The 27,497-nt window shown below is 36.8% G+C and overlaps 1 protein-coding gene and 1 long non-coding RNA gene across 2 annotated transcripts in view; both read left to right on the top strand.

Moving 5' to 3' along the window:
• Positions 1–27,497, top strand: part of LOC113060092 (serine/threonine-protein kinase ULK4) — a 199,219-nt gene that overhangs the window by 141,510 nt on the left and 30,212 nt on the right. Inside the window, exons 33-34 of the mRNA XM_026228913.1 lie at positions 6,919–7,085; positions 23,153–23,245. Of these exons, the coding sequence (XP_026084698.1) occupies positions 6,919–7,085; positions 23,153–23,245 (260 nt within the window). The remainder of the gene's footprint in view (positions 1–6,918; positions 7,086–23,152; positions 23,246–27,497) is intronic.
• Positions 9,620–13,257, top strand: LOC113060095 (uncharacterized). Its single transcript, XR_003278191.1, has 4 exons — positions 9,620–9,660; positions 11,143–11,301; positions 11,462–11,539; positions 13,070–13,257. It is a non-coding gene; the product is annotated as an uncharacterized LOC113060095 (long non-coding RNA).

Genomic DNA, 27,497 nt, shown 5'->3' with positions numbered 1-27,497 from the left:
TACTTACAGGTAACTCCAGACTGTCTTTGATCATCCTGGAGGTGATCATTGGCTGAGCCTTTGCCATTCTGGTTATTCTTCTATCCATTTTGATGGTTGTCTTCCGTTTTCTTCCACGTCTCTCTGGTTTTGCTCTCCATTTTAAGGCATTGGAGATCATTTTAGCTGAACAGCCTATCATTTTTTGCATCTCTTTATAGGTTTTCCCCTCTCTAATCAACTTTTTAATCAAAGTACGCTGTTCTTCTGAACAATGTCTTGAACGACCCATTTTCCTCAGCTCAAATGCATGTTCAACAAGTGTTGGCTTCATCCTTAAATAGGGGCCACCTGATTCACACCTGTTTCTTCACAAAATTGATGACCTCAGTGATTGAACTGATTATTTTTGTTCGGGAAAAGAGATAAAAGCCCGCCCACACTGACAATTGATTGGTTGATTTGCAGAAACAGGCCAATCAAGATGCTCTCTGTCTGACATGCGCTTCGTACACACACACATTAGCACACACACGCAAGGTCTCTCCCTCTCCCTCTCTGCCGTGCGCGCTACACTGTTTGAAACACAGTATCTGTTTCGCATGCGTGCTTTTGCTCGCTCGGTCTAGATTCCGGGAGATTTTAACTAATTTGCGGGTCTCAGGGAGCCGCTTTCAATATGCGGGAGACTCCCGCAACTTCCGGGAGACTTGGGATGTCTGCATTGCCGAGACGTATTGATGCAGTCCTCCAAGCTCATGGGAGTCATGACTTTATGCTCTGTACTGTACAATATTTCTGTTAACCTACAAGACTTTTATCTAAGCAAAGTCTGACCTTTCTGTCATAATTAAATAATAAAAAATCAAGGCATGATAAGATTTTTTCTTTTGTCAGTGAGTGTGTGTGTGTGTGTGTGTGTGTGTGCGTCTGTATATATATATATATATACAGTATTGTTCAAAATAATAGCAGTACAATGTGACTAACCAGAATAATCAAGGTTTTTAGTATATTTTTTATTGCTACGTGGCAAACAAGTTACCAGTAGGTTCAGTAGATTGTCAGAAAACAAACAAGACCCAGCATTCATGATATGCACGCTCTTAAGGCTGTGCAATTGGGCAATTAGTTGAAAGGGGTGTGTTCAAAAAAATAGCAGTGTCTACCTTTGACTGTACAAACTCAAAACTATTTTGTACAAACATTTTTTTTTTTTCTGGGATTTAGCAATCCTGTGAATCACTAAACTAATATTTAGTTGTATGACCACAGTTTTTTAAAACTGCTTGACATCTGTGTGGCATGGAGTCAACCAACTTGTGGCACCTCTCAGCTGTTATTCCACTCCATGATTCTTTAACAACATTCCACAATTCATTCACATTTCTTGGTTTTGCTTCAGAAACAGCATTTTTGATATCACCCCACAAGTTCTCAATTGGATTAAGGTCTGGAGATTGGGCTGGCCACTCCATAACATTAATTTTGTTGGTTTGGAACCAAGACTTTGCCCGTTTACTAGTGTGTTTTGGGTCATTGTCTTGTTGAAACAACCATTTCAAGGGCATGTCCTCTTCAGCATAGGGCAACATGACCTCTTCAAGTATTTTAACATATGCAAACTGATCCATGATCCCTGGTATGCGATAAATAGGCCCAACACCATAGTAGGAGAAACATGCCCATATCATGACGCTTGCACCTCCATGCTTCACTGTCTTCACTGTGTACTGTGGCTTGAATTCAGAGTTTGGGGGTCGTCTCACAAACTGCCTGTGGCCCTTGGACCCAAAAAGAACAATTTTACTCTCATCAGTCCACAAAATGTTCCTCCATTTCTCTTTAGGCCAGTTGATGTGTTCTTTGGCAAATTGTAACCTCTTCTGCACATGCCTTTTTTTTAACAGAGGGACTTTGCGGGGGATTCTTGAAAATAGATTAGCTTCACACAGACGTCTTCTAACTGTCACAGTACTTACAGGTAACTCCAGACTGTCTTTGATCATCCTGGAGGTGATCATTGGCTGAGCCTTTGCCATTCTGGTTATTCTTCTATCCATTTTGATGGTTGTCTTCCGTTTTCTTCCACGTCTCTCTGGTTTTGCTCTCCATTTTAAGGCATTGGAGATCATTTTAGCTGAACAGCCTATCATTTTTTGCATCTCTTTATAGGTTTTCCCCTCTCTAATCAACTTTTTAATCAAAGTACGCTGTTCTTCTGAACAATGTCTTGAACGACCCATTTTCCTCAGCTCAAATGCATGTTCAACAAGTGTTGGCTTCATCCTTAAATAGGGGCCACCTCATTCACACCTGTTTCTTCACAAAATTGATGACCTCAGTGATTGAATGCCACACTGCTATTTTTTTGAACACACCCCTTTCAACTAATTCAACTAATTGCCCAATTGCACAGCCTTAAGAGCGTGCATATCATGAATGCTGGGTCTCATTTGTTTTCTGAGAATCTACTGAACCTACTGGTAACTTGTTTGCCACGTAGCAATAAAAAAATATACGAAAAACCTTGATTATTCTGGTTAGTCACATTGTACTGCTATTATTTTGAACAATACTGTATATAGACTGTTTCAACGGCATCAACATAAACAAACGTTACTGGGCGTGCGCGCTTTTGTGGACCTAACTTAACTTCCGGTACACTTCCAAATAGAATCAATAACAACAGTCAAGTCCCTCTAGAGTAGATATTTTTTGATAACAAACAAAATATGTTTGCTGCGTGGATCAGGCGGACTTAATGAAAATGCAAATTCATTATTTGCCAGCAGGAGATGTTTTAAAGCATAGACATAAAGCGCGAGAAGTAGAGGTTTCCCCAGTAACAGCTCTAAACAAAGCAGAGCTACGCTCACACGCTGCTTTATCAGGCATATACTGTAACATGCAAGTCCTCCTTCAGAAATACAGCGATATAAAAACACCTGTGCCTCGTTTTGATATTTAAACATAAATGTAAGGAATTATTATTTCTAAACGTGCAGTACGTATCGTTACGTTACTCATGTTTAACGAAGCCTTTTTGAAAATCTATCAGTTTTAAAATTGTGTCGAGTCTCCAAAAATAAATAAATGTATGGGAAACACATCCCGCAGCACAACCACCTGAGCCCAACTTCAGTCTACTCATCACCTTGACTTTAACTGCTTTTGTAAAAGGCACTGCAGCCAGACCGATATAACACAGACCGGAAGTTAACTTAGGTCCAGGCGCGTGCGCCCGATGAAACCACCTATATATATATAGTCAATTTCATAGTCATGAAAATAAAGAAAACTCTTTGAATGAGAAGGTGTGTCCAAACTTTTGGTCTGTACTGTATATATATATTAGGGCTGGGCAAGTTAATGCGTTATCGCGTTAACACATTAATTGGTTTACGCCGATAATTATTTTGCTGCACGTTAATGCAGTTTTTTGTATTATTATGAAAGTCCGTTTCTCACTGGCTCTGAATACACATACAGACAAATCATGGGTCACAAGAAGGGATTCTCCCGATCAAATTGTTTAGGCTAAGCATCAGCATTCACAAACCACTGTCCACAGTTATTTTTAACAGAAAAGAATGCTGTGTGTGTGTGTGTGTGTGTGTGTGTGTGTGTGTGTGTGTGTGTAAGTATATATGTATTATGAAAACATGTTGACTGGCTTCATAAGGCAAATAGATAATTCCTTCATTTATTTTCTCAATTAATTATACCCTTTAAAATCTATTGTAAAGCTTCTGTTGCTTTCACTGTTCATTTTATTGCTCTGTTATTAAAATTGCACATAAAGGCTGCTCCATTGCACAGCTCAGTATTGTACTCACAAGACATTTTCCAGGGATAATGCAGGAAACTACTCATTATAAATTAATCTTGTAACAGTGATGGAACATATTTTCTGAAATATGCTTTTTTTTAGCATCTGAAATGTGATGTCTTATATCAGATACAACTCATATAATGAAATTAACATCAAGAAAGCAAAACATGCACAGTGTGCATACACATTTATATTGGTGCAGAATGAGAGAGACACGTATAGTCTAGGGCATTTTGCTAGTTTCACGTTCACTTTAAATAAAGTTGTGCTTGACCTCCAAAATAAATGTTGTTAATAGTGAATGCCCTATAATTTTTGTTTGTTTCATATTGATGATTTAGTTTAATCCAAATGATGCATGTGCTAAAGGAGTGAACAGCAATCAAGATAGATCTGCAATCATGCAACAGAAGTGCTCTCTCTACCCCCCCCCCCCCCCCCCCCCCCTTCTTACTGTGAAGCAACATTAGTAAAGATTTACTTGCTTTTTGACTTCTTCATCTCTAATAACTCCATTTCTTTCTCCATTGTTTCTTTGTCTGGGTACAGCAATTTTTACCTGCTGTGTGTCATCAGCTTTTGATATCAGACCATGAGTAGGAGTGCATTATATGGCCTGATACCAATATCGCTATCTGTGCATCGTTAATAATCTTGATAAGTGCACACACTATTTTTGCATGCTGCTACAGAAAATGTGTCCTGTTTATAAGGCTAAAATTGAAAACTAACTCTTTATCTGACTCATTTTAGTTGTAACTGAATTTTTAATTCAGCGAAGTAGTATCACACACAATCATGCCCTATTATTGTTAACATTATCAGTAATTGTTAACACTTCAGAAAGTCCATAATTATAGTCCTACTATGTAGCTAGTATGTGGTAATGCTTAATCATAACAATAAATTTTAAATAACCCAGTAAATCCATGAAATCTTTCTTAACTTTGAAGAATATAACTTAAGAAATTATTTCCAATGATTTAAGAAGATCCTTTTCAAGAATTTTAATTGTTCTTAAATGTTGTCCTATCTTAAGAGAAAAGGTAAGAACATTAAAATTAAGAAGAATTGTATTTATAAGAATGTTTCATGAATCCACTTTGAATCTCTTTGAAATATTTGCATGGTATAGATGCTCTTGTCCAGAAATACAAACTAAAAAACTCTTAATGAAGTGGAGAATTTTTTTTCCAATCAAATGTTTTCTAGAGCAAGAATCTTACCCCCACACTAAATTATAAATACCACATGCTAAAGTCTCAAATCCAAAGAGATATTCTTTTTCAAAGTTAAAACTCTGCCACACCCCACTAAAACAGCGCATTCAAACACGCCCACATAGTGGTGTGGGATATGACAATTTTGATCGTGGACAATAAAAATGTCTTCACGGTCTACTTTTGAGGAAGTATCGTAGTATTGTGCTACAGCGCACATTGTATCAGTTGTAATATAACTGCATATTTAGCAAGAATTCACATTGTACATATTTATCTAAAGTTGACGGCAATAGCCGAGCGGGAAGTTACAGGCTAGTTCCGAAGGAGTTTGTCTGTTCCTTTTACTGAATATTTTCGGGGTTAAATCATAATATAAACGAGAACAACACATTCACAGGCAATCGCTTTTGCAATAATGCATTCAAACAAATGTAATCTTACAGCGCTACTGCATCTGTATCTGATATTGAATGAGCAGAAATCGGTAAGAAATGCATCGATCTGTAGATAAAATAACTGACAAAAAATAACTGAAAATGAAAGCTCCTATTTTCATCACAAACAAATTTTGCACAGCAGTAAGCAGCAATTATACCTTTTTCTGCTGACAACCATGTCCCAAACCTTTATTAATTCCTTTCTTGTGCTGAACACAAAATAAGATATTTTGAGGGATGTGGGTAACCAAACAGTTGCTGGTCCACATTGAATTTGATAGTTCCTTTAGGAAACAGTTTATGTAGTGTTTTACTTTTATCAGTTTCTTAAATGCTCCTGCTAAATACACCTATTGTACCTGAAAATAAAGCACTGTTAGTTTTATTTGTATATTATTTCGTGTAGTAGTAATGTGTATCTTTGTCATTCTTTTATCTTTGTAATAAAAAATAAGAACCAAAGATTTTTTTTTTTTTTTTATCTTCGCCCTCTTTGGGCTTAATATCTGCCATTCCTTTTTTTTTTTTTTTTTTTTTTTACCTTGAAAGGTTATGTCTTTATAATAGGGAAATTAGTTTGGCTGTAATGCTCAGACAACTTGCAAAATAGTTAAACCATAAGAATCATGACATTTCTAAACAAAATGTATATTGCCCACCTCTACCCCCACATGTCTACGTCACTATCTGGCAATATTTGCGCAATGCCACCCCAATGTTCACGCAAAGAAGGCTTTTGATTTGAAGCAGAATGTATTCTCACCCGGAGGATTTGAAAACTTTATTTTGCCCAAAATAAACTGATAACTTCATGTCAGGTACGTGTGGTCTGTGTTTGAGTTATAACTCAAAACTGACAGGTGACTGAACAGACTTAGTAGGGAATATGATATATATGTATTTTGTGGATTTACAATCCAGACATCACAGCTATATGGATATTGAGTGAAACTGTGCAACAGTTTAATTAATAATGGTTATTATTATATATAGGGTTTCTTTTTTTTTCTTTTTTTGTATTCAAGCTCAAACAAACTGCATTTGTTTGAAATAGAAATCTTGTGTGACATTTTTAAGTATTTGCTCTCACTTCTAATCAGTTGAGTTTGTCCTTTCTTAATAAATGCATTTGTGTAAAAATAAAAATAAAAAAACAAATATAAGCGTATATATTGCAATTCAAGTAAAAATCATATTAAGTAAAATTTTGAATGCCATTCAATGTCTACCTTAAAGTGTTTTCCACCATAAGCTGAGAATCTTGATGTTTTATGTTTTATTATTGTATGTAACTGTGACCACTTCGGACACTTTGTGTATTAAGTGTAAGTAATGTGTGACTGGCAGTTGTGTTTAATTATATATTTTATGTTCATCAGATGGACAGTCAGAGCCGATGGATGTATAGAAGAATGATTTTGCTTGTGTTTACCTCTCTTCTCAGGTGTAATTGAGTTGGTGTGTAATGTCTTTGTGGAAGTTACTGGTGTGTATTTGGTGAGAGAAATGCACTCAGGGCTGAAGAGCTGCTCTTCTCTGCTCCTGTGTCTGCTGGACATCATCCACTGCCTGCTCAAAAACCTTTCGTCTGTAGTCCGACTGGCCCTTCAGGTAACATTCTCTCTATTGATTTATTTACTGGCAAATGTACAAGTGATTGTACATGTTTATAGTCAAAGTATTTGCTGATTTGTAGATACTAAGAAAATAATGCAATGACAAACTTTGTGCAAACAATTGACATAATGTAAATAAAAATATAAATACCGGTTGACCGAATATATGGAGTTTATATAATAATTTTGTGAAAGAGTGTTTTAGCTGATCTGTGTATTATGTTAAATGGCAGCTCTGTGTCATTTTGGTCTGATTATAGTGTGGACAAAACTTTTATTTTCTGTCATCCGTTCTCCCATAGTTGTGTCTTAAATGATGTACCCTCTCTTACTGTATACTAAGCACTGTGTACTCTGCTGTCTAGTCCAATAGAATAGAGTAAATAGTGCACAGTATACATAAAAAAAATACTGCTGAGCAACTCTGGCCCTACAGATCCACTTTCCTGCAGAGATAAGCTCCGACACTGATTAAATGGACCTGTTCGTAGTGTGACGGGGCGAGCAAACGACAGACACAGTGGGCGTGGCGTCAGGCCTCGGATAGGCTTTTATTAACAAAAAATAAAGTAAAAGAGAGACTAAAAGTGTCCAAAGGGGAAAAGTGTCCAAAACAAACAGGGGATCTGGTGTCCTCTTCATGCTGCGTGGTTCGTGTGGGTTGTGCAGTGTTCGTGGAGGAAGAGTCCAAGTAAAATACTGTATTTTGCATGCCGGGCCAGTAGTTGTAAAAAACAAAATGATAAATATATAAAAATATATATAATTCTATATAATAAATATATAAAAATATATAACATTTTTAAAAATAATATAATATATACAATTAATTGTGTGGTCAAAATACCAATAATGTCCTGAAAAATTAATAAATATATGATTTATTTTTTTCCATCCCCAAAATATAAGACAACTTAAAATGAGCATTTACAATTTCATGTATTGAAGACTTTTTAAGACATTAAATTTAATCTAACCCAAGTCTATCTGCAGTTACGTTCACACACAGTAAGATTATTTACAGGTTTGACAACTGCTTTCTGTAACCAAACTTTTCAGGACTCACATCCACATTCTCAGAAAATGCACAGTGTGTACTGGACAAAGTTGTCTCTCACTACAAACAGTGCGAGAGAGAGAGGCGTTCTGCTGCAAAAATGCATCTTTACCGTGTGTTGCGTGTTTTTATGTGTCGTTTCAGTAACTTGACTGGAGCCGCTCCCATCAGTTTTGTGGTTTGTGCGCGACTCAAATGTTCTGCTCTCCACCCAAATATAAAAGCTGCTTTCAGTTAATGAAGATTTGACAGATAAACTTGTGGCCCGATTGGACTCTTTTTGTTTCAGAAAGTAATAAGACTTTCAGTTTTATGGACGTCTCCAGCTTTGATATTACTTTGGTCACTGTCGCTATGGTAACTGGTAAGGAATACGGGCTTGACTCCCATTGCACGTTTATACAGACCGTATCTGAGAAGCTAATGTAAGCTGCTGTGTGAACGAGACATTTCGAGACTCAAACCTGTAAGTAAATGCGGTTGTCAATCTCAAAAACTGACAGTGTCAACATAGCCTTGGTGACATTTCACAGGTGAAGTCCAGTCATTTCAATAGGAATCCACACAATCAGGAGTTTCAGGTGTGGGAATATGTTTCCCTTGCACATTTTTCTCTTTTTTTGTTTTCAAGTTCCATGTAAATTCACCACACTGACCAACAGAAAGTGGACTGGCGGAATTACTGCAGCAGGTCCAGGTTCTGATATAAATCCTGTTCAGTGAAAGACAGCAGATCTCTTTGTGCAGAGCAACTGTTTGATTTTGTGTTGTGTGAAGTGAGACCAGGGGTTGTAGGTTTCTCCACAGTGGATCCATCTTGTTCATTGATTGTGCATGTTGATGTACATATTAAAGGGGGGGTGAAATGCTCGTTTTCACTCAATATCCTGTTAATCTTGAGTACCTATAGAGTAGTACTGCATCCTTCATAACTTCAAAAAGTCTTTAGTTTTATTATATTCATAAGAGAAAGATAGTCTGTACCGATTTTTCCTGGAAAAACACGACCGGCTGGAGGTGTGGCGTGTGGGCGGAGCTAAAGAATCACGAGCGCCAGTAGGCTTTTGCGTTGAGAGCGTTTGGAATTTGTGACTACCATGAGGAAAAAAACCATCATCCAAAACAAACCATGGCTAACAGTCAGATTCAGCCGTTTATTTATGATCCAGAATCAGATCCCGAGGATGAAACTGAATGAGAGCAGCAGCAGCAACGACTCGCTCCGAGCGGGGCTCGATCCCGGGTCTCCGATGCACTCAAAAAAATGGTTTTCCGGCACTGTTCGTTTTACACATATATGTTTTGTTAAAACAACACAAATATATTTAGTTTTCCGACAAAACACAATTGTATTGTGTTTAATCAACTTAAAATGTTTAATTTTAAATTTTACTTAATTATCAATCGCTAAAGTAACGTAAAGGGTTTAATTTCGTGATTCAAAAAAAACCGGAAGTGACGATTTCCAACGAATTTGATGACGGTGTGGAGGGGAGCAAGAGGTATCAGTCAGGTAAGAAAATCTAAAGTTTTTATTGTGTTGAGTCAAAGTCTTTAATTTCTCTTAGAGTTTCTGTTTTGATGTGCTTTTGTTTTGCAGTCTAGTATTGTGTAATCGGTTTATTGCACCGTTAATAGATGATTTTGAAGCGTTGGGAGATATGAAAGCGCACGACTCTCTGTAATGTATTTACTTTAGTATATATATATATATATATATATATACACTAGGGCTGAAACAATTACTCAACATTATCGACAACGTCGACGATAAAAATAAAATTTTCAGCAAATGTTTTTGAGTAACGTTAGTGGTTTGATCTCGTATCTGCCTGATTTGAAAGCCTGCATTAATGCAGTTTGACCAGTGTGGCGCTGTAGCGCAAGATTGTAATACACTCTCCTGATTCAATTAAAAAGAAGAAGATAGCACTTCAGTTTGAGGCAAACCGACCCGATCCGAACCTTGGATGAATATGTAAATATATACTGCACGCCTTCCTCTCAATAACTGCATAAACACAACAAAAAACTGACCGTGATGTAAAAGCAGCTCTTAAGAACACAGAGATATGGATGTTTGCACGAACTCTGAGGTTCTCCAGGCACTCCAGTAAAGAAAAGTCCAGTCACGTTTATTTATATAACAGTCCTTTATGCAATCGATAGCTTTTCAATATTAAACATGAAAATACAGAGTAAGTGTCGCTAGAATTATAACTTGATTTCCTTTTATAAAGCAGCTCTCCGGTATGGAGCTAGCTAATAATAAAATCATTTTATAAGTGGGGGAAATATTTCATTAAAGTCTTAGTTCTGCGCTAGATCAAACCAAACTGTTTTGATTATCATAACCCAATAAGGTATTTTAAGAGAGATTGTATTTATTAATAAAATGTTTATCCAAAAATAAAACGTCCTATCACTTACCTTTACTTTATATTATACATATGGCTTACAATAAGAGATGTTAAGAGACAGAATGATTTGTCATTCAGCTACTTCCTCATATAACTAATCAAATGGCGAATAGGAGTTTCTCTCTTATCTCATTTTGTGTGCCAAATATATTTGTATAAATTAATTGTATTAGTAATACATAATGACTTTAAAAAGTGGAAGTAATTACCTTTATTTGTTATAATATGTATATTTTAACTAATTTAAAAAGATAAATAATCAATAAATGTCCAACCATGAGATGTTGACCGAGTTTTGAGAGCCCTGGCTCAGCACAGTGGGAGTATTTGAAGCTTTGTTTATGAACATGGCGGTGTGGTCATACAATGACTTTAAACCGGACACTACTCTGAGCTGTTCACATTATACATATGCTCCAGATATGTAATCAGGTCCTCCTTTAGGAATGGTAAACATGACACTATTCATCACTCACACAAATAAATCACTTAATATTTTGATCATTGAATTGGTTTTTGCTGTTCAATTTTTTTTTTTTTTTTTTTTTGTAACACATTGCACTTCATGTGTACAGGTTTGTGCAGAATTTGAGACATCCAGAATTACCATAGGCCCATTAGAATCAACAATCTTTGCCAAACTTGATTCGGACTGCAAAATTTACGAAGATGTTTTCATACTGAAGAAGAGACCTTGGACAAATACTGAAACCCTCTTGGTGCCCACTACACAGGTAAGAACAACTGCACTCAACACAACCTTGTATTAAAACATTATTCTCTCACTGGTTACTGGAAATTGACAAAAAAAGACAGATAAGATAAGGTTTATTAATACAATAAATACAAAATATGTGGTATATCTATAAACTGATAGATTTATTTTGATGCAAGGCAGGGGTGTCCAGACCTGCTCTAGGAAAGCCAGTGTTCTGTGGGGTTCAGCTCTAACACACCTGCCTGGAACTTCAGGTAAGACTTTTTTGTTTTAAAATTCCCAAGAACCTTGATTAGCTGGTTCAGGTGTGTTTAAATGGCTAGATCACCCAAAAATAAACATGTCATTATTCACCCTCATGTCGTTTCAAACCCGTAAGACCATCATTCATCTTCAGAGCACAAATTATGATATTTTTTAAGGATGCCCCGATCATGATTTTTCATGGCCGATACCGATTTCTTTTACAAGCAAACTGGACAATTTTTTTTTTTTATCTTTAAGCAACAAACAAGAAGGAAGGACAGTCCACAGTCTACAGTCCAAAATTGAGGGAAAGCTCAATAAAGCCCCTTTCACACTGCGATTCCGGCAAATACAGATCCCGTAACGACACGTGACATCAGGGTGTGACGTGTAATGTACGAGTCGAAAACATTAGGCATGTAATACTTTCACTGAATCTGGCGAACGATCTCGGTGTCACCGTGGAAAGTGAGGAACTAACTGATCTCTGCTTCATACAGTTTGCACTTCTTTTTTTTTTCAGTGAACGTTGATCTTCCTTCAAAACAGCCAGTAAAAGAGTCACACGATAATGTCATCACTACGACACGGCATTAGATCTGGCTTTTGTTCACACAGCGCTTGTCCCGGGATTGAACCCAGCAATGTTACTACGTCCCCGACCCGAGTTCAATGCTGGAATCAATCCCGGGATGTGTTTGCTTTCACACAGAAGTAATGTAGTCGGAGCACGCGGGCGCACTTCCGGAAAAATCGGCTGAAAAAAATTCCAAAGACCGGCCGATTACCAATTGCGTATTTAAAGCAAAAACCGTCTGGTTTCCAATTTATGGCCGGTCAATTGGTGCATCCCTAATATTTTTATGAAAATGCGAGAGATTTCTGAACCTCCATAAAGGCTGCAATGCAACTGAAATGTTCCCAGAGTCATAGTAAGGACATCAGTAAAACAGTCCATGTGGCATCAATGCTTCAACCACACTTTTACAAAGGTACAAGAATACATTTTGTGCAAAGAAAACAAAAATAGCGACTTTAATCAACAATTCTTCTCCAAATCACATATTCTGCCATTATGGACAGTAACAAGAGGCATGAACATTGCTTTCCTCTGCGTGTAATCAAGGCTCAGTGCAGGCGTGTTGTAGGTCAGCAGCACCATGTGCATGAATTATTTACGTGCTGTTGATAATGGTGGAAGATGCGATTTGGAGAAGAATTGTTGAATAAAGTCGCTGTTTTAATTTTGTTTGCACAAAAAAGTATTTTTGTTTACTTTGTAAAATTATGGTTGAACCACTGGTGTCACATGGACTGTTTTACTGATGTCCTTACTATGTTTCTGGGTCTGGGAACATTCCAGTTCTGTTGTTAACCATACAGGGTCCAGATGTGTAACATTTTCCACTGTAATGTTTGTTAGAATCCCATCTTGACTGCTTGCCTGGATTTCCCATAAGAAGATGAATGACTGACTTTTTTTCATGTAATTTTAGAAAAAAAAAACAAAGGCTAAATTTTGTTGTTTTCATCTTCAGACTAATGAAATTGAAGTATCCAAATGAAGACCCTAGCAGTATGGAGTATATGGTGAGTTCAAGGTTAATAAATTATTTGTTAAAGTTAATACACAATAATTTGAGTTCTCCATGCTTTTAAATACTTCTAGGATACAGACGTTGCCAGCAGTCAGGAGGTGATCCAGAAGACTCGTGGGAATCTATTTAAGGCTGCATCACTGAAGACAGTCCAGCAGAAGTTGGAGTTTTAAAGGATAAAGTTCTTCAGGACCTATAGCAGTTTACAGTCTGTAAAACCATGTTACTGGGACTGATTTATGGACTGAACTTGAGCAACCCTCCTGAACTCAGGTACACATTTGGAATACTGAAGAAGTTATTTCTGGAGCCACTTCCTGTTCCTGGAATAAGGTTTGATTGGTTGCCCATGAATGCCAATTAGAATTGTATTTGCTATTTTGTGTAATTTTGTAATGTGGTTTAAACTGTATTTTACTGTGTGTAATTATTTATTGCTTGTTTAACAAATACACTTTGATCATTTGTGACATCTTGTCTTTTGTCTCATTACAAGACAAAACATAAAAAAAATGCTTTGTTGAAGGGAGTAACTTCAAAAAGAAAATATTGTGTTAAAGTAACTAGAACTAATCGTGTGGAACCACTGTCCCTAATTGAAATGAGTAATTTGAAACAAACCTCCTTATGTTGATAGAGTGAAACAAATTTGGCTAGATTGTAATAAACCAAAACATGTTGAGTTAACTTAACCAGTTTAAGTTGAAGCAAAGTCAATAAATTGAGTTGGTTGAACATTACTATTTCACATAGATTCTACCTCATTCAGTTGTGTTGTCACAACACAAGGAGTTTGCATAGATTCAAAAAATTCCATTAATGTTATCAAAACACAATTTGGTTGTGTGGAACCACTGTCCATAATTGACTTAAGTAAGTTTAAAGAGTCATTTTTTTGAGTGTGGGAGGCGGATGCACTAACAAGGAGGCAGAGATATTTTAAGCAGTTTTACTCACCTCCTGCGGTTCCAACACACGATCGTGACCCTTTTTCGTTGGGATTGCATCATCCTTAAGAAATAAACGATACACAAATCCGTCGTCAAACTGGGCCTTGTTTGTAAAACAAGCATCTTCGAAATGCAGGGAACAAACACTTGCACAACTCCGTTGATGCTCTGTAAAAATAAACTCCATCCACTGGTTCCTTAATGCTGTTTTTTTTTTGGTAATCTGTGCAGGGTTGTCTTGTCTTGCCCTGGCAACCAAAAACACTCTTCTTTTGTGACTCTTCGCGACGCTCTTGCTCTGATCAGTGAATGAATGTCTGTGCTCAGCCTCTCAGTGCTTTGCTCTACGGGAGCGCGCGCTCTTCCGGCAGACGTGTCCTCAGGACCCATATAAGGAAATTCCGCTCCATCTAACGTCTCACAGAGCCATACTCGAAAAAAACTTTCCTAAACTTGTGACAAACCAGAAGGAGTATTTTGGGAACAAAAATACTCCTTCAAACGTACAACTTAATTTTTGAAACTTTGTCCATGTTTAGCATGGGAATCCAACTCTTTAACAGTGTAAAAAACTCAGTATGCATGAAATAGCATTTCACCCCCTCTTTAAATAATGTTGGGCTTAAGCTGCAACATTCTTTCCACTGTCCTGAGAAAGGTGTTTTGTTCTTTTGTTGCTATTTTCTATTCCGCATTCACTTTCAGTGTGAATTGATTTAATAAGGCTATAGGTTTCTCCCTGTTACGTGTCCATTAATTTGTAGTTTTTTAACAAAAAATAAATAAATAAAAACCAGTTGTTGTATTGCTATGTTGAAAACCAAATTTTACATTAGAACTGTTCACCCAAAATGTCTGTCATTAGGGTATAATTATGCAATAATTTTGTGTGCTATCTAGGTCACCATATCGGAGATGGACATACAGTACTTGTTAGTGCACAATACACAGGAAAAATATCATGTTATACTTTGTTTGTTATAATGAGAGACTCCAGAGTTATCTATCTATTCATCCATCCATCCATCTGTGTCAGGGACAGAAACACTGGATCCAGTTGCGAATGAACAATGGTGTTTATTAATTGCTCAAGAGAACAAACAAGGCCAGATGGTAGGTACAAGTCCCTGGTGGGTAATTCCTCCTTGGTAGCGCAGGGACTGCAGTGGGCAGAATCCTTGAAGATAGGAACCGAAAACAGGAAGCTACAATGGCGACACGCTAACTTGAGTAAACAATCCCAGGCACTGGCAGTAGCGACAGGAAACTCCAAACAAACTGGAACTGGAGGACACTGCATGGAGCGAGACAAACAGAGGACCAGTAGCAACGATCTGACAATCGACAAGTCAAAAACAGGACTATAAGTTGACCCACAGAACAAGACGCAGTCACAGCTGATGCTGATGGACAATCAGAGCAGTAACACAGAATGAGCAGACGAACCTGTGAACCATGACAATCCGTCCTTTTGATATATACTTTATATATAGTATATAATAATTTGACTTATTTTTTACATTTTCTTTTTACAATAAATGCTCTGAGAAATAAGGGATCTCTGTCATAAATACTGTATTCACCTGAATTTGTGTGAATATGACAGCTGACCAGTACTGACAGAATTTCCCATTCTTCTTGACGGTATAGTGGTCATGGTTATTTCTTTGGAAAGGCAAAATGTTGTAATTTATACAGGACATCTTATTATTAATACACTCTAAAAATGGCTTGGTTAAAAATAACCCAATTGGCAACCCAGCACTGGGTAAATATTGGACAGAACACGTGCTGGGTTAAAGTAACCCAGCATGCTGGTTTACACATTTTAACACATAATTTCCAATGCCTCACATTGAAAGCTGTCAATTTTTGTCAGAGGTGGGACCATACTGTGGAGAGTGTTTGTATAGGGAGGTGAGGTCACTCAAAGACAATTGTGCCACATGCTTTGAACAATGGAGGTTAAGGCACTACTAAAGGCAGCTGCCACTCGGAGAGATGCGTGTTAAAGAACAGACAGTGCAACCCGGATCTCCCTATATTCTTGGCACCTCACACAATAAATAATTCTGTCATTTTTACCCCAAATGCAGCTACTATCCCCTGCTAACAGTTGGAGCCACATGGTACTATTGGTTAATGTTCACCATTAACCAAATGCTTTTCACCGGAGGAATAAAATATAGGGTAAGATGCAAATAGGTAAATAAGAGTAGAACTGCAATGTTGTTTGCTGACGTGCATCAGAGTGCAAACAGTGAGAGATTTGGGGTAACCTACAAAATATCTCCCAATACAAACAAGCTTTCTGTGTAAGTCATCTGAAATACAAATGCTTTTCAATTAAGTTTGGACTATTTCACAATGTATGTGTCCACATGTGGAAAAATACAATCAAATATACAATTTGCAATTCCTTTTGAAAATAGTCCAGAATATCCTTACCTGTCCATTGATTATGATCAATGTCTGCGAGATCTGCTGTCATTTTTAAATCGCCACGACAATTGGATGGGGTTTTGTGGACTCTGCTCAGTTAAGGAATTCCATGTTTGTTCCAACCTTTAAAAAAAAAAAATACAAATTGTTTTAATAACAGTGATTCAGTTCAATTAAGTGTGTGAAGTTAATCATGAAATTGACCCATTGATTGAGTTAAATTCACCTATGAGTTGGTCTACAGAAGCAGAATATGATATAGGGATTGGCTGAAAGGTGTGCTTTCAAACTGTCTAATCAATGGGATGTTCCAGTCATTATAAATCACAGTTTTATGTTAATATGCTGGCTATATCAAACACACACCGTCACTGGCACAGATAAGGGAGATCAAACTGCAAGCGCGCACACAGACATTTCTATGACAAGTCACGTAGGTAAAACAGTCCATATATAAAAACTTATAGATGTACCAAAGTGATAAGGACAAGTCAAAAACACGATCTGGAAAATTAATATATGATGTTTACGCTCATAAATTAGGTACATTCTAGTGCAGCTTTAACTATAGCACAAAATAAAAATATATGTGCGTTTAAGTTACGTGAGGGTTAACGTTAGTTGATTATCACAGACAAACAATTATGTAAAATGTATAATAACCACGAACTTACGGTTAGACGCCTCAATAAGACTGCACTTATTGTTAAAACAGTTGAAAGCCGTGGCTTTGCCCCGTTGTTCTAACTGTTGGGGAGCGATTTAAACATCTTCAAGGCACGTTAAATAACCAAGCGCTGGCCTGAAACAAACCAGTGCAGCCCAGCAGGTTTAACCCAACACCTGGTAAATTGAAACTACCCAAAAGTGTTTAAAAAGAAATAAAATAACCCAACAAAATGACCCAAGAGACTCAACCCAGCATTTTGGGTTAAAAAATAACCCAGCCGTTTTTAAAATGTGTATATTTACTTCCGTGTGTCCGTGAAGTCAAGCCGTAATCCCGTACTTGCATTGACATCCCCTTAAACAAGCACATTTCCCTGAGCCTGGAAATGGCATGTCTCTTTTTCTAGTGAAAAAGACTAGACACCACAGGAAACGGATGATTCTTCTGCACAATCTGACTTTGCTGCAGCCTGGAATTAAATACTGGTTTTGTCTGGTCAGAGGAGAACTGCTCCCCGAACTGAGCCTGGTTTCTCTCAAGGTTTTTTTCTCCATTCTTTCACCGATGGAGTTTCGGTTCCTTGCCGCTGTCGGCTCTGTCTTGCTTAGTTGGGGTCACTTCATCTACAGCAATATCGTTGACTTGATTACAAATAAATGCACAGACACTATTTAAACTGAACAGAGATGACATCACTGAATTCAATGATGAACTGCCTTTATCATTTTGCATTATTGACACACTGTTTTCCTAATGAATGTTGTTCAGTTGCTTTGACGCAATGTGTTTTGTTTAAAGTGCTATATAAATAAAGGTGACTTGACTTGAATAGTGTATGTAACATATCTTCACTGCGCGGGGGGCTCTTGTGGCAGCATGTACAGTATTGTTCAAAATAATAGCAGTACAATGTGACTAACCAGAATAATCAAGGTTTTTAGTATATTTTTTATTGCTACGTGGCAAACAAGTTACCAGTAGGTTCAGTAGATTGTCAGAAAACAAACAAGACCCAGCATTCATGATATGCACGCTCTTAAGGCTGTGCAATTGGGCAGTTAGTTGAAAGGGGTGTGTTCAAAAAAATAGCAGTGTCTACCTTTGACTGTACAAACTCAAAACTATTTTGTACAAACATTTTTTTTTTTTTCTGGGATTTAGCAATCCTGTGAATCACTAAACTAATATTTAGTTGTATGACCACAGTTTTTTAAAACTGCTTGACATCTGTGTGGCATGGAGTCAACCAACTTGTGGCACCTCTCAGCTGTTATTCCACTCCATGATTCTTTAACAACATTCCACAATTCATTCACATTTCTTGGTTTTGCTTCAGAAACAGCATTTTTGATATCACCCCACAAGTTCTCAATTGGATTAAGGTCTGGAGATTGGGCTGGCCACTCCATAACATTAATTTTGTTGGTTTGGAACCAAGACTTTGCCCGTTTACTAGTGTGTTTTGGGTCATTGTCTTGTTGAAACAACCATTTCAAGGGCATGTCCTCTTCAGCATAGGGCAACATGACCTCTTCAAGTATTTTAACATATGCAAACTGATCCATGATCCCTGGTATGCGATAAATAGGCCCAACACCATAGTAGGAGAAACATGCCCATATCATGATGCTTGCACCTCCATGCTTCACTGTCTTCACTGTGTACTGTGGCTTGAATTCAGAGTTTGGGGGTCGTCTCACAAACTGCCTGTGGCCCTTGGACCCAAAAAGAACAATTTTACTCTCATCAGTCCACAAAATGTTCCTCCATTTCTCTTTAGGCCAGTTGATGTGTTCTTTGGCAAATTGTAACCTCTTCTGCACATGCCTTTTTTTTAACAGAGGGACTTTGCGGGGGATTCTTGAAAATAGATTAGCTTCACACAGACGTCTTCTAACTGTCACAGTACTTACAGGTAACTCCAGACTGTCTTTGATCATTCTGGAGGTGATCATTGGCTGAGCCTTTGCCATTCTGGTTATTCTTCTATCCATTTTGATGGTTGTCTTCCGTTTTCTTCCACGTCTCTCTGGTTTTGCTCTCCATTTTAAGGCATTGGAGATCATTTTAGCTGAACAGCCTATCATTTTTTGCACCTCTTTATAGGTTTTCCCCTCTCTAATCAACTTTTTAATCAAAGTACGCTGTTCTTCTGAATAATGTCTTGAACGACCCATTTTCCTCAGCTTTCAAATGCACGTTCAACAAGTGTTGGCTTCATCCTTAAATAGGGGCCACCTGATTCACACCTGTTTCTTCACAAAATTGATGACCTCAGTGATTGAATGCCACACTGCTATTTTTTTGAACACACCCCTTTCAACTAATTCAACTAACTGCCCAATTGCACAGCCTTAAGAGCGTGCATATCATGAATGCTGGGTCTCATTTGTTTTCTGAGAATCTACTGAACCTACTGGTAACTTGTTTGCCACGTAGCAATAAAAAAATATACGAAAAACCTTGATTATTCTGGTTAGTCACATTGTACTGCTATTATTTTGAACAATACTGTATATGCCACATAGCAAGATCTCTTGTTGTGTCAGGAAATGTTCTTTATGGAGTTTTATCTACATATGGTATTTGCTGATTTTCATGGTGTCCGTGTAGTGTGGACATTTCGAGTCTGCATTGGCATTTGTTTTTGTGAGGTTAAAATGATTTTTCTGTAATTGGGTCTTTCTGTCTCATATTCTTTATTGGCTTCTATCCTCCTCACTGTATAAATCTGTCTCATTTCAGTTATGTTTAAATTTATAAATATGGCCATTTGTGAATAAGCCTTTTAAACTGCCGTCGCAGCCATTGATGTGCTGCCCAGTGTGCCCACGTGATGCATATTGCACACAAAAATGACAATTTTCAAAGATCATAGGGTGTGTGTTATTGAATCAGTAAAAATGTATTTTTAAGAGAGAAAGAGATTTTTGTTTGATGTTCTTTGTAGCATACACTGTAGCTTTTACAGTTACCAATTACTCTTTCCAAACTATAGCAATGTAGTGTGTTAGATTTGCTTTGTTTTTTTGTTTTTTTGTCACAGTATTTGTGCAGTTTTACAGTTAAATGAGCAGAGTATCCTTTATAATGAGCAAAAACAAAACATACTGTCCTAAACTGTCCACTCTCTCATATGTAGCATTTGGACATTTTTAGTGAATTTGTTTCTGCAGATGTAATAAATATTGACTTGATATCATTCTATTGTTCCAAATTTTGGAACCAGAGATTTTTGTTGTTGTTTTTCAATAAGAATAAAAATGTAATTAAATTGATCAAAAGTGACAATCAATACATTTATAATTTTACAAATTAATTATATTCCAAAAAACATGATAATCATGTTTCTTGAGCACCAAACCATATTAGATTATACGATAGTATCATATTAGAATGATTCATTTCATGTGATCATGTGTGTAATAATGCCGAAAATTCAGTTTTGCCATCACATCAATAAATATTAAAATAGAAAACAATTATTTGAAACTGTATCATGGAAATTCTTTTACAATAAATTTCAATTTGTTAACATTAGTTCTGTCGATTGTCATTTTAAGGTCTTCTACACGTTATGTTAAGTCTTGTGGAAAACTTTTACAAATGTAAAAATATATTTAAATGTTCTTAATGTTTACTTTCTAGCCCCGTATACTTTTACAAATGTAACCACTGAAGGGTCTTACTGTAACTGAATTTCATCAGTTTTGTGCCACAGAGAAAATAATATAGAGTCATTCCTTTAAACACTATCACTAAAGTCTCTACAGGGAAAAGTGGCAAAATAATATTCCCTTCATACAAATCTTTTCTATCGGTTTCCTTTTCTTTTGCATAAATTATAGATGGGTCAGGGTGGTCTGATAGTCATCCAGCATCAAACTAGTAGGATACTGTGATAAAGTAGTGAGATTTTTTTGTTTGTTTGGTTTTTCTTTTTATCTCTCTCTCTTCAAAAATATATTTTTGAGACACTAAGAGAAGACAACTCTGTACTAAACAGAAAATTTCAAAAGCTATTGTTTCTTCTTTAACGTAGGGCTGGAACAACTAATAATAAAAAAAAATAAAAAAAAACGAAAATGGAAAAGAAATGTAATAAAATGAACACTATTCAATAATAATAATAATAATAAAATAAGAAAATCTGCCTCTAACATACCTTAAGTACTCTTGTGTATATATTGATAAATATGTTATGCTTTATTCCTCTATTTTCTGCTTCTGTCCAATTTCAGACTCGTCCAGAAGTAAAATTTACTTACAAAAAAAAATGTACACCTCCCATTTATATCCCCAGTTTATCCAGTGTTGAAGTGTGATTCAAACTTCAATACATTAAAAATAAATAGTAAACTAAAAAAACATATATGATTTTTTTTTTTTTTTTTTATCTGATTAAGATAAAAGATTTTAACGGATTAATTGATTATCAAATAATAAAGAGGTGGAAACAAGCCATTATTAATCCAGTCCTATCTTAATTTTTCTTGGTCTTTCTCATTCCACAGAGAATCTCATTCTCTTTTTCTCGTTCCAGTAGTTCATTTTTTACATTCATATTTATTTTTCCTCTCATACCCTCGGCGTCCCATCCTCTTGTTTGTAAACATCTCTCACTCTGTCGCCCTCATTTCTTGAGCTTCTCCTGGTTTCTCTCTCTCTTTCCCTACACCCCCCAGCCCCCCCGTCCTCAGGGAGCGCTTGCCTGCTACTGTCGCCGTAGGCATGCTTTTAGGGGCTTCATGTCTGGATCCTGTCCTCACTGATGATAAGATTGTTCTGCAGTGACAACTGCTATGCAGATACCAGCAGGATACATCCTGCCACTCACTCCAAGTGGATCCACCACACCTTTTACCCATAATTACTCGCCGTGGACATCTTTGTCAGAGCTACCGAGCTCACGTGAGTGAGCGTTCATGTCCAATTTCCAGTACTTTGATGTCTAATAGTTCCCGGTGTTTTTTTTTTTTTTTTTACCGGTGTGCTTCAGCAGACGTGTGGTAAACAGTGATTTAAAGTCAAATATGTGGCACACAAGAAGTCACTCCCCTGTCAGTTCCTCCTCAACACTCATTATCCACCCAAGGCCTTTGTCTTTCACTCAGTGTCCTTCCATACATATTTATGCACGGACATTGTGGAAAAGGAGCGTGTAATGGAATTCAGTTCTCAGAGAGGAAAAACAAAGTAATGCAAAGCTTATTTAAAAAAATCATTTGGGTGATAATGATGAGCGAGACGTTGCCTGCACTGACTGTCCTTCCCTCTCGCGTTCATGGTTTCTCTCATGGTGTCAGCCCAAGCTCCATCATTAATATTTGAAATGAGTGAAGGGAGTTAAATTGTAAAACATGCAGTCCTATTAAGCGAAGTCTTGCTGTAATCTCATTGCCCATGTCTATCAATCGGCATGAGGATCCCAAACACTCACATTCACTGAAATATTAGCCAGAATAAGACAGCTGGAGACAGCGCCATGAACTTTTGAACCAGACTCACTGCTTGGCTGCTCTCGCTGATGGCTGGCGGGTAACAAAGTTTGCATTCCTTATGCATGTTTACTGTTGATGTCTATTTTTGTCTGTCTCTCTCTGACAGCTGTTACTAAAGAGTAAGATGTTGTGGCTGTTGGTAGACAGTGAGCTGTACACATTGTTCCATTCAGGCAGCCGAGCTGGGCAGTGTGCAGAGACCCCAGCACACCTCTGAGGAGCGTCTCTGTTAAAAATAGCACCAGCTTCAAGCTACTGTACTTCCTGTGATGATTACATGAGCAGGAGTCTCTTTTAGATGCTCAGTCCTCTGCTGCGTTGGGTCTTGAGTTCTCTTCTCTAAGCAGGCCCCCAGTGACTGACTGTCCTCATTTTCTTCCGTTCGTTTCTCCTGCTTTCTCCCTGATTCTTTTTCTTCTCAATTTAATAATGCTGTCTATCTCTTTCTCTTTTTTTGTAGAGATCAGAGAGTAATGAAGACACTGAGGCTGCAGAGGAACTACTGCTCATCAACAAGCCACTGACGGAGCTAAACAACCTCCTCATTCAGCTGGTCAGTCTGTATTTTATTTGTTTATGTCCTACTGTCCATACTTATTTTCCAACTGTTTTGCATTTAAACAATATTTTTACGTAAATTATGGATGCACACGTTAGGATAGAATACATAGACACATTCATTATATTTGTTTTTATAACCTTTAGTTTTCTGCATTGGGGGCAGATAATGTTTGTTTGTTTTTCAATTAAATAATAATAATAATAATCTTTTTTTTTTCTTTTCTTTTCTTTTTTATCTGATGAATCATTTAATTCAAAGAAACAATCATTATTGGTTATTGAATAATTGTTAATTGCAGCTAAACTTAAAATAGATTAATATTTATTTGATCAAATAACATTTATCTGTTTGGTCAGATGTCAAATGTCATGTGACTTTTGTTTTTGTTTAAGAATAACCTTTTATTTTCAATAAGTCAATTTGTTTTTATTTCATAAAAATACTGAGAAAAGTAAAACTAAACTATTACATGCTGCCATATGACAACAGTGTACCAAAGATAGTTAAGGGATTGAATGTAGTTTTCAGAAAGTGCTTTAGCATGCGGTCTAATCTGCTGGTCTGTAATATAGCATTATTAAAATGTTATGTATCCTATTAATTTGAATATCTGCGGTTACTCTTTTGAAGAACTGTGGTTAACATCCAGATATTATCATATCAGAGGTTGCTTATACAGATCTGCCTTTTTACCTATTATTAAATATAACACTAGAAAACTGTCAGTAAAGTATAGGGAGACAGAGGGGGAATGCAACTGGGACATGGGTCTGGCCAGGTTCAAACCCACATCCCCACAAGCTACCCCCTTGCTACAGCTCAGACATACAGGGTTTACTTAGAACTGACTAGTTATTCTGAGAGTCTTTCTGGAGGTGCTGAACTGAAATATTGATTGGAATCTTCATCCTTCCATCGCCAGAGCAGATTCACTTTCAAAAATCAAAATTTTGTCTTTAGTAATGATTTCATTTGTAAAGAACTTAAAAGCCCTGGTATTAAGATGCTTTGAGTCCAAAACGCTTTGTGATCAGATCACTGAAACCCAGCTTAGGCTCATTGGAAATACCCTACATTTTAAGAAAAACTACAAAAAAACTTACATGTTAAAATATATTTTACTGCAGTTTCCAGCTTTAATCACAAATCATTGATAAATACTTATTTTTGTGCATTTCCTTGTACAATACTATATCATTTCCTCAAAACACTTTTAAATGTGCAAGATTTGTAAACAAATAGATTTTGAAGTTTGCATTACATAATCTGATCTATATGCATGGCTTTTCTGACATACTAAACTTGTCCGGTAGCACAGCTGGTACAGCATTGCACTTACGAATTGGAGCGCTGGGGAACAAGTCTTTTGAAACGCAAGTTTTGACACTCCACAAAAAGAGCTCAAAGCCTCCTAGGAGGAAGCTAAAGCAGCATGGTTTGTTCAGCAAATGTGTTTTTATCTCATGGTTGCTTTTGTCAACTCTATTGCTTAGATTTAGGGTACATTACATTCATTTCAAATGTGGTAAACCTTAACTGCCGTGATACATACAACATGTATTAACGCATTTCCATTGTCACATTAAAAATTTTCTGAGACTGAACACTGGGCATTTTACATTAAAAGTGCCATGAAACATATGCAATGCAGTTTCGTTTTGCAAAAAAATATACTAAAACACTGGACCTTTTACTAAACCCACATTTGCAATGAAGAAAAAATGTCCTCTTGTGGACATGTCAACTGAACAGTTACTAAACCATTGGCAGACCCATCATGTTTTGTTTATGTTTGGCAGTGTTGTCATGTCGACTTATTATAAGCAATGCTTATTAAGCATCTTTGGGCTTGTTGTTCTTTGGCTCAGTTAATAAAGCTATCCATTGTCTAGAGATAATGAGGTCACACTTTATTGTAAGGTCCAATTCTCGATATTAAAAGACCATTAACCATGACCTTTGAAGTTACTGCTTATAAATAGTTAATAAGGTAGTTAAGTTTAGCTACTGGGTAGGATTAAGGGATGTAGAATACGGTCATACAGAATATGTGCTTTATAAGTACTAATAAACAGTCAATATGTAAATAATAGGCATGCTAATAAGCATCTAGGTAATAGTGAGAATTGGACCCTATACTAGGGCTGGGATAAACTATTATTTTTTAAACGATTAATCTAGCGATTATTTTTTCGATGCATCGATTAATATAACGATTAATTTTTCAGACCGATTCGATTTCGATTATCTCCCCATTAATTGACTACTAACAACTTATACATGTTGATTTACATATCTGAATGAAAAAAACATGAATTCCTTAACATTGCAACAAGTTTATTGCTCTTAAAATTACAAAATAAAAGACTGACTAAGAATGCATTACTTTACTGAACACATAGAGCCTAGCTTACTGAAAAAAAGTTCTTCTTTCAGATGAAAATAACAACAACTTGATGTCTAGCATTCAATAAAAAAGGTCACCCAAAATACTTGTTTAGAGCAATTGAAAGAATACAGTAACCAATGTAAACTTGAGGGCTTTAAGCTAATACAGAGAGTGCTTTTCCAAAAATAATAAAAAATAAAAAATTAACAGTGGGAGCCAGCAGCCGGTCATCGAGAAAAAAAAAAATCTCTGAATGCTCCACGTGAAACTTTGGCCTTCTGCCCTTTTTCTATCGTGTCTAATGATTTTGGTTAATATGCACGAGGGAGAGAGGGAGAGAGCAAGACAGCGCTCGTGTAGTTTGAAGACTGTAAGTGCGCGAGCGCACGTGAAACTTTGGTGTTTCGCCCTTTTTCTATCGTGTTTAATGATTTTGAATAATATGCACAAGGGAGAGAGAGAGCAAGAAGCGCTCGTGTTGTTTGAAGACTGAGTGTGCGCGCGCAGCCGGGGCTCTCTCTCGTACGTGCCCTATCATTCGACATCACTCACCGATCAAATAAGGCTTTGACAGCCGCCAAAAAAAAAAAAAAACGATAAATGCAAAAAAAAACCTGGATTGGTTATATAACGTTGGACAGAATGTTGATCCGGCCATCGCGTATATTCAGCACACATAAGGTAAACGTTTTGCAAACGTTCTTTAGAGAAATAAAAACAGGTCGACGAATAGATGCGCATATTTTGCGTCGACGTTTTTTTTTTTTGCGTCGACGTCATCTTTGACCTCGACGCGTTGTCCCAGCCCTACCCTATACTAAAGTGTTACCAATAATAAAGTAGGCAGCTGCATGTCACAATATTTTGGTATGTGGTAAGATAACATATTTGGATTCATAGGCTTGTTCTTATTTGCCATTTTTTACAGCAAGATCTAGCAACACTAGGTATAAGATGTACCTCCTTGCCTATGATTTCTTGCACCACAACTCTGATATACATTAAAACATGTCTTTATCAACTAGTTGTTCATTTCAGTTCCGTACACCCTGCAGAATTTCTGCAAATGTGGTTGGCACTACCTGCATATATCAGGAGTCAGTTCAGTTGTATAAATCAATTCTCTCATAAATTACTTGCGTAGTCTCAAAGGTTCCAGGGTTGACACAATATCAGACTGAAATCCCCTTCTTGGCTCTAACTGGAACTTTTATTTTTAGAGATCTGATGATATGCGGACAATACAGTGGTAAATAAAGATATCACATCATGCCTGGTGAGACAGATTCAATAAGCGATGACCTTCCTACAAATAAGAATGTAATTTAAATAGCAGTTTGCATTAGAGTGATTCCACTATTTCCAGCAATAATTTTGTGATGTATAATAAAGAATTCTTGATGTGAAATCCATTATTTGACCATAAGTAAGTACCATTTTTACACACCCTCTGCTCTCCATCGCTTTTTCATGTGTCATTAACTGATCCCTTTAATGAATAATACAGCATCCATTTCAAAAATAATAAATCCAGATGAGTGAGACATTCATAATTGAAAAGAGAGATTTACCTCCCATTCGTTTCATGGAAGCCACAAATCGACAGAGAGATAGATTGAATTTCATCACCAGTGAATTTTGTGTGTTTGCCAAGGTTTTTATCTTTTACTCATGAAAGTGTATTAGGACAGCCAGGCGTAGATGAAGACTCTGCACTGCCTTTGAAAAGAGGGTCTGGGTGTTTGTGGGAGAGGCAATAAACAGAAATGCAGTTCAGTTTTGGTTGTGTGGAAGGCTTTGTTGTATTTCGTATTCCATTGTTGTAGTTTTTTTTTCACTGTATATGACTCATGT

Source organism: Carassius auratus, chromosome 41, assembly GCF_003368295.1.
Source record: "Carassius auratus strain Wakin chromosome 41, ASM336829v1, whole genome shotgun sequence".
NCBI lineage: Eukaryota > Metazoa > Chordata > Actinopteri > Cypriniformes > Cyprinidae > Carassius > Carassius auratus.
The sequence above is the reverse complement of the archived record's forward strand: the minus strand, read 5'-3'. Positions and strand labels throughout refer to the sequence as shown.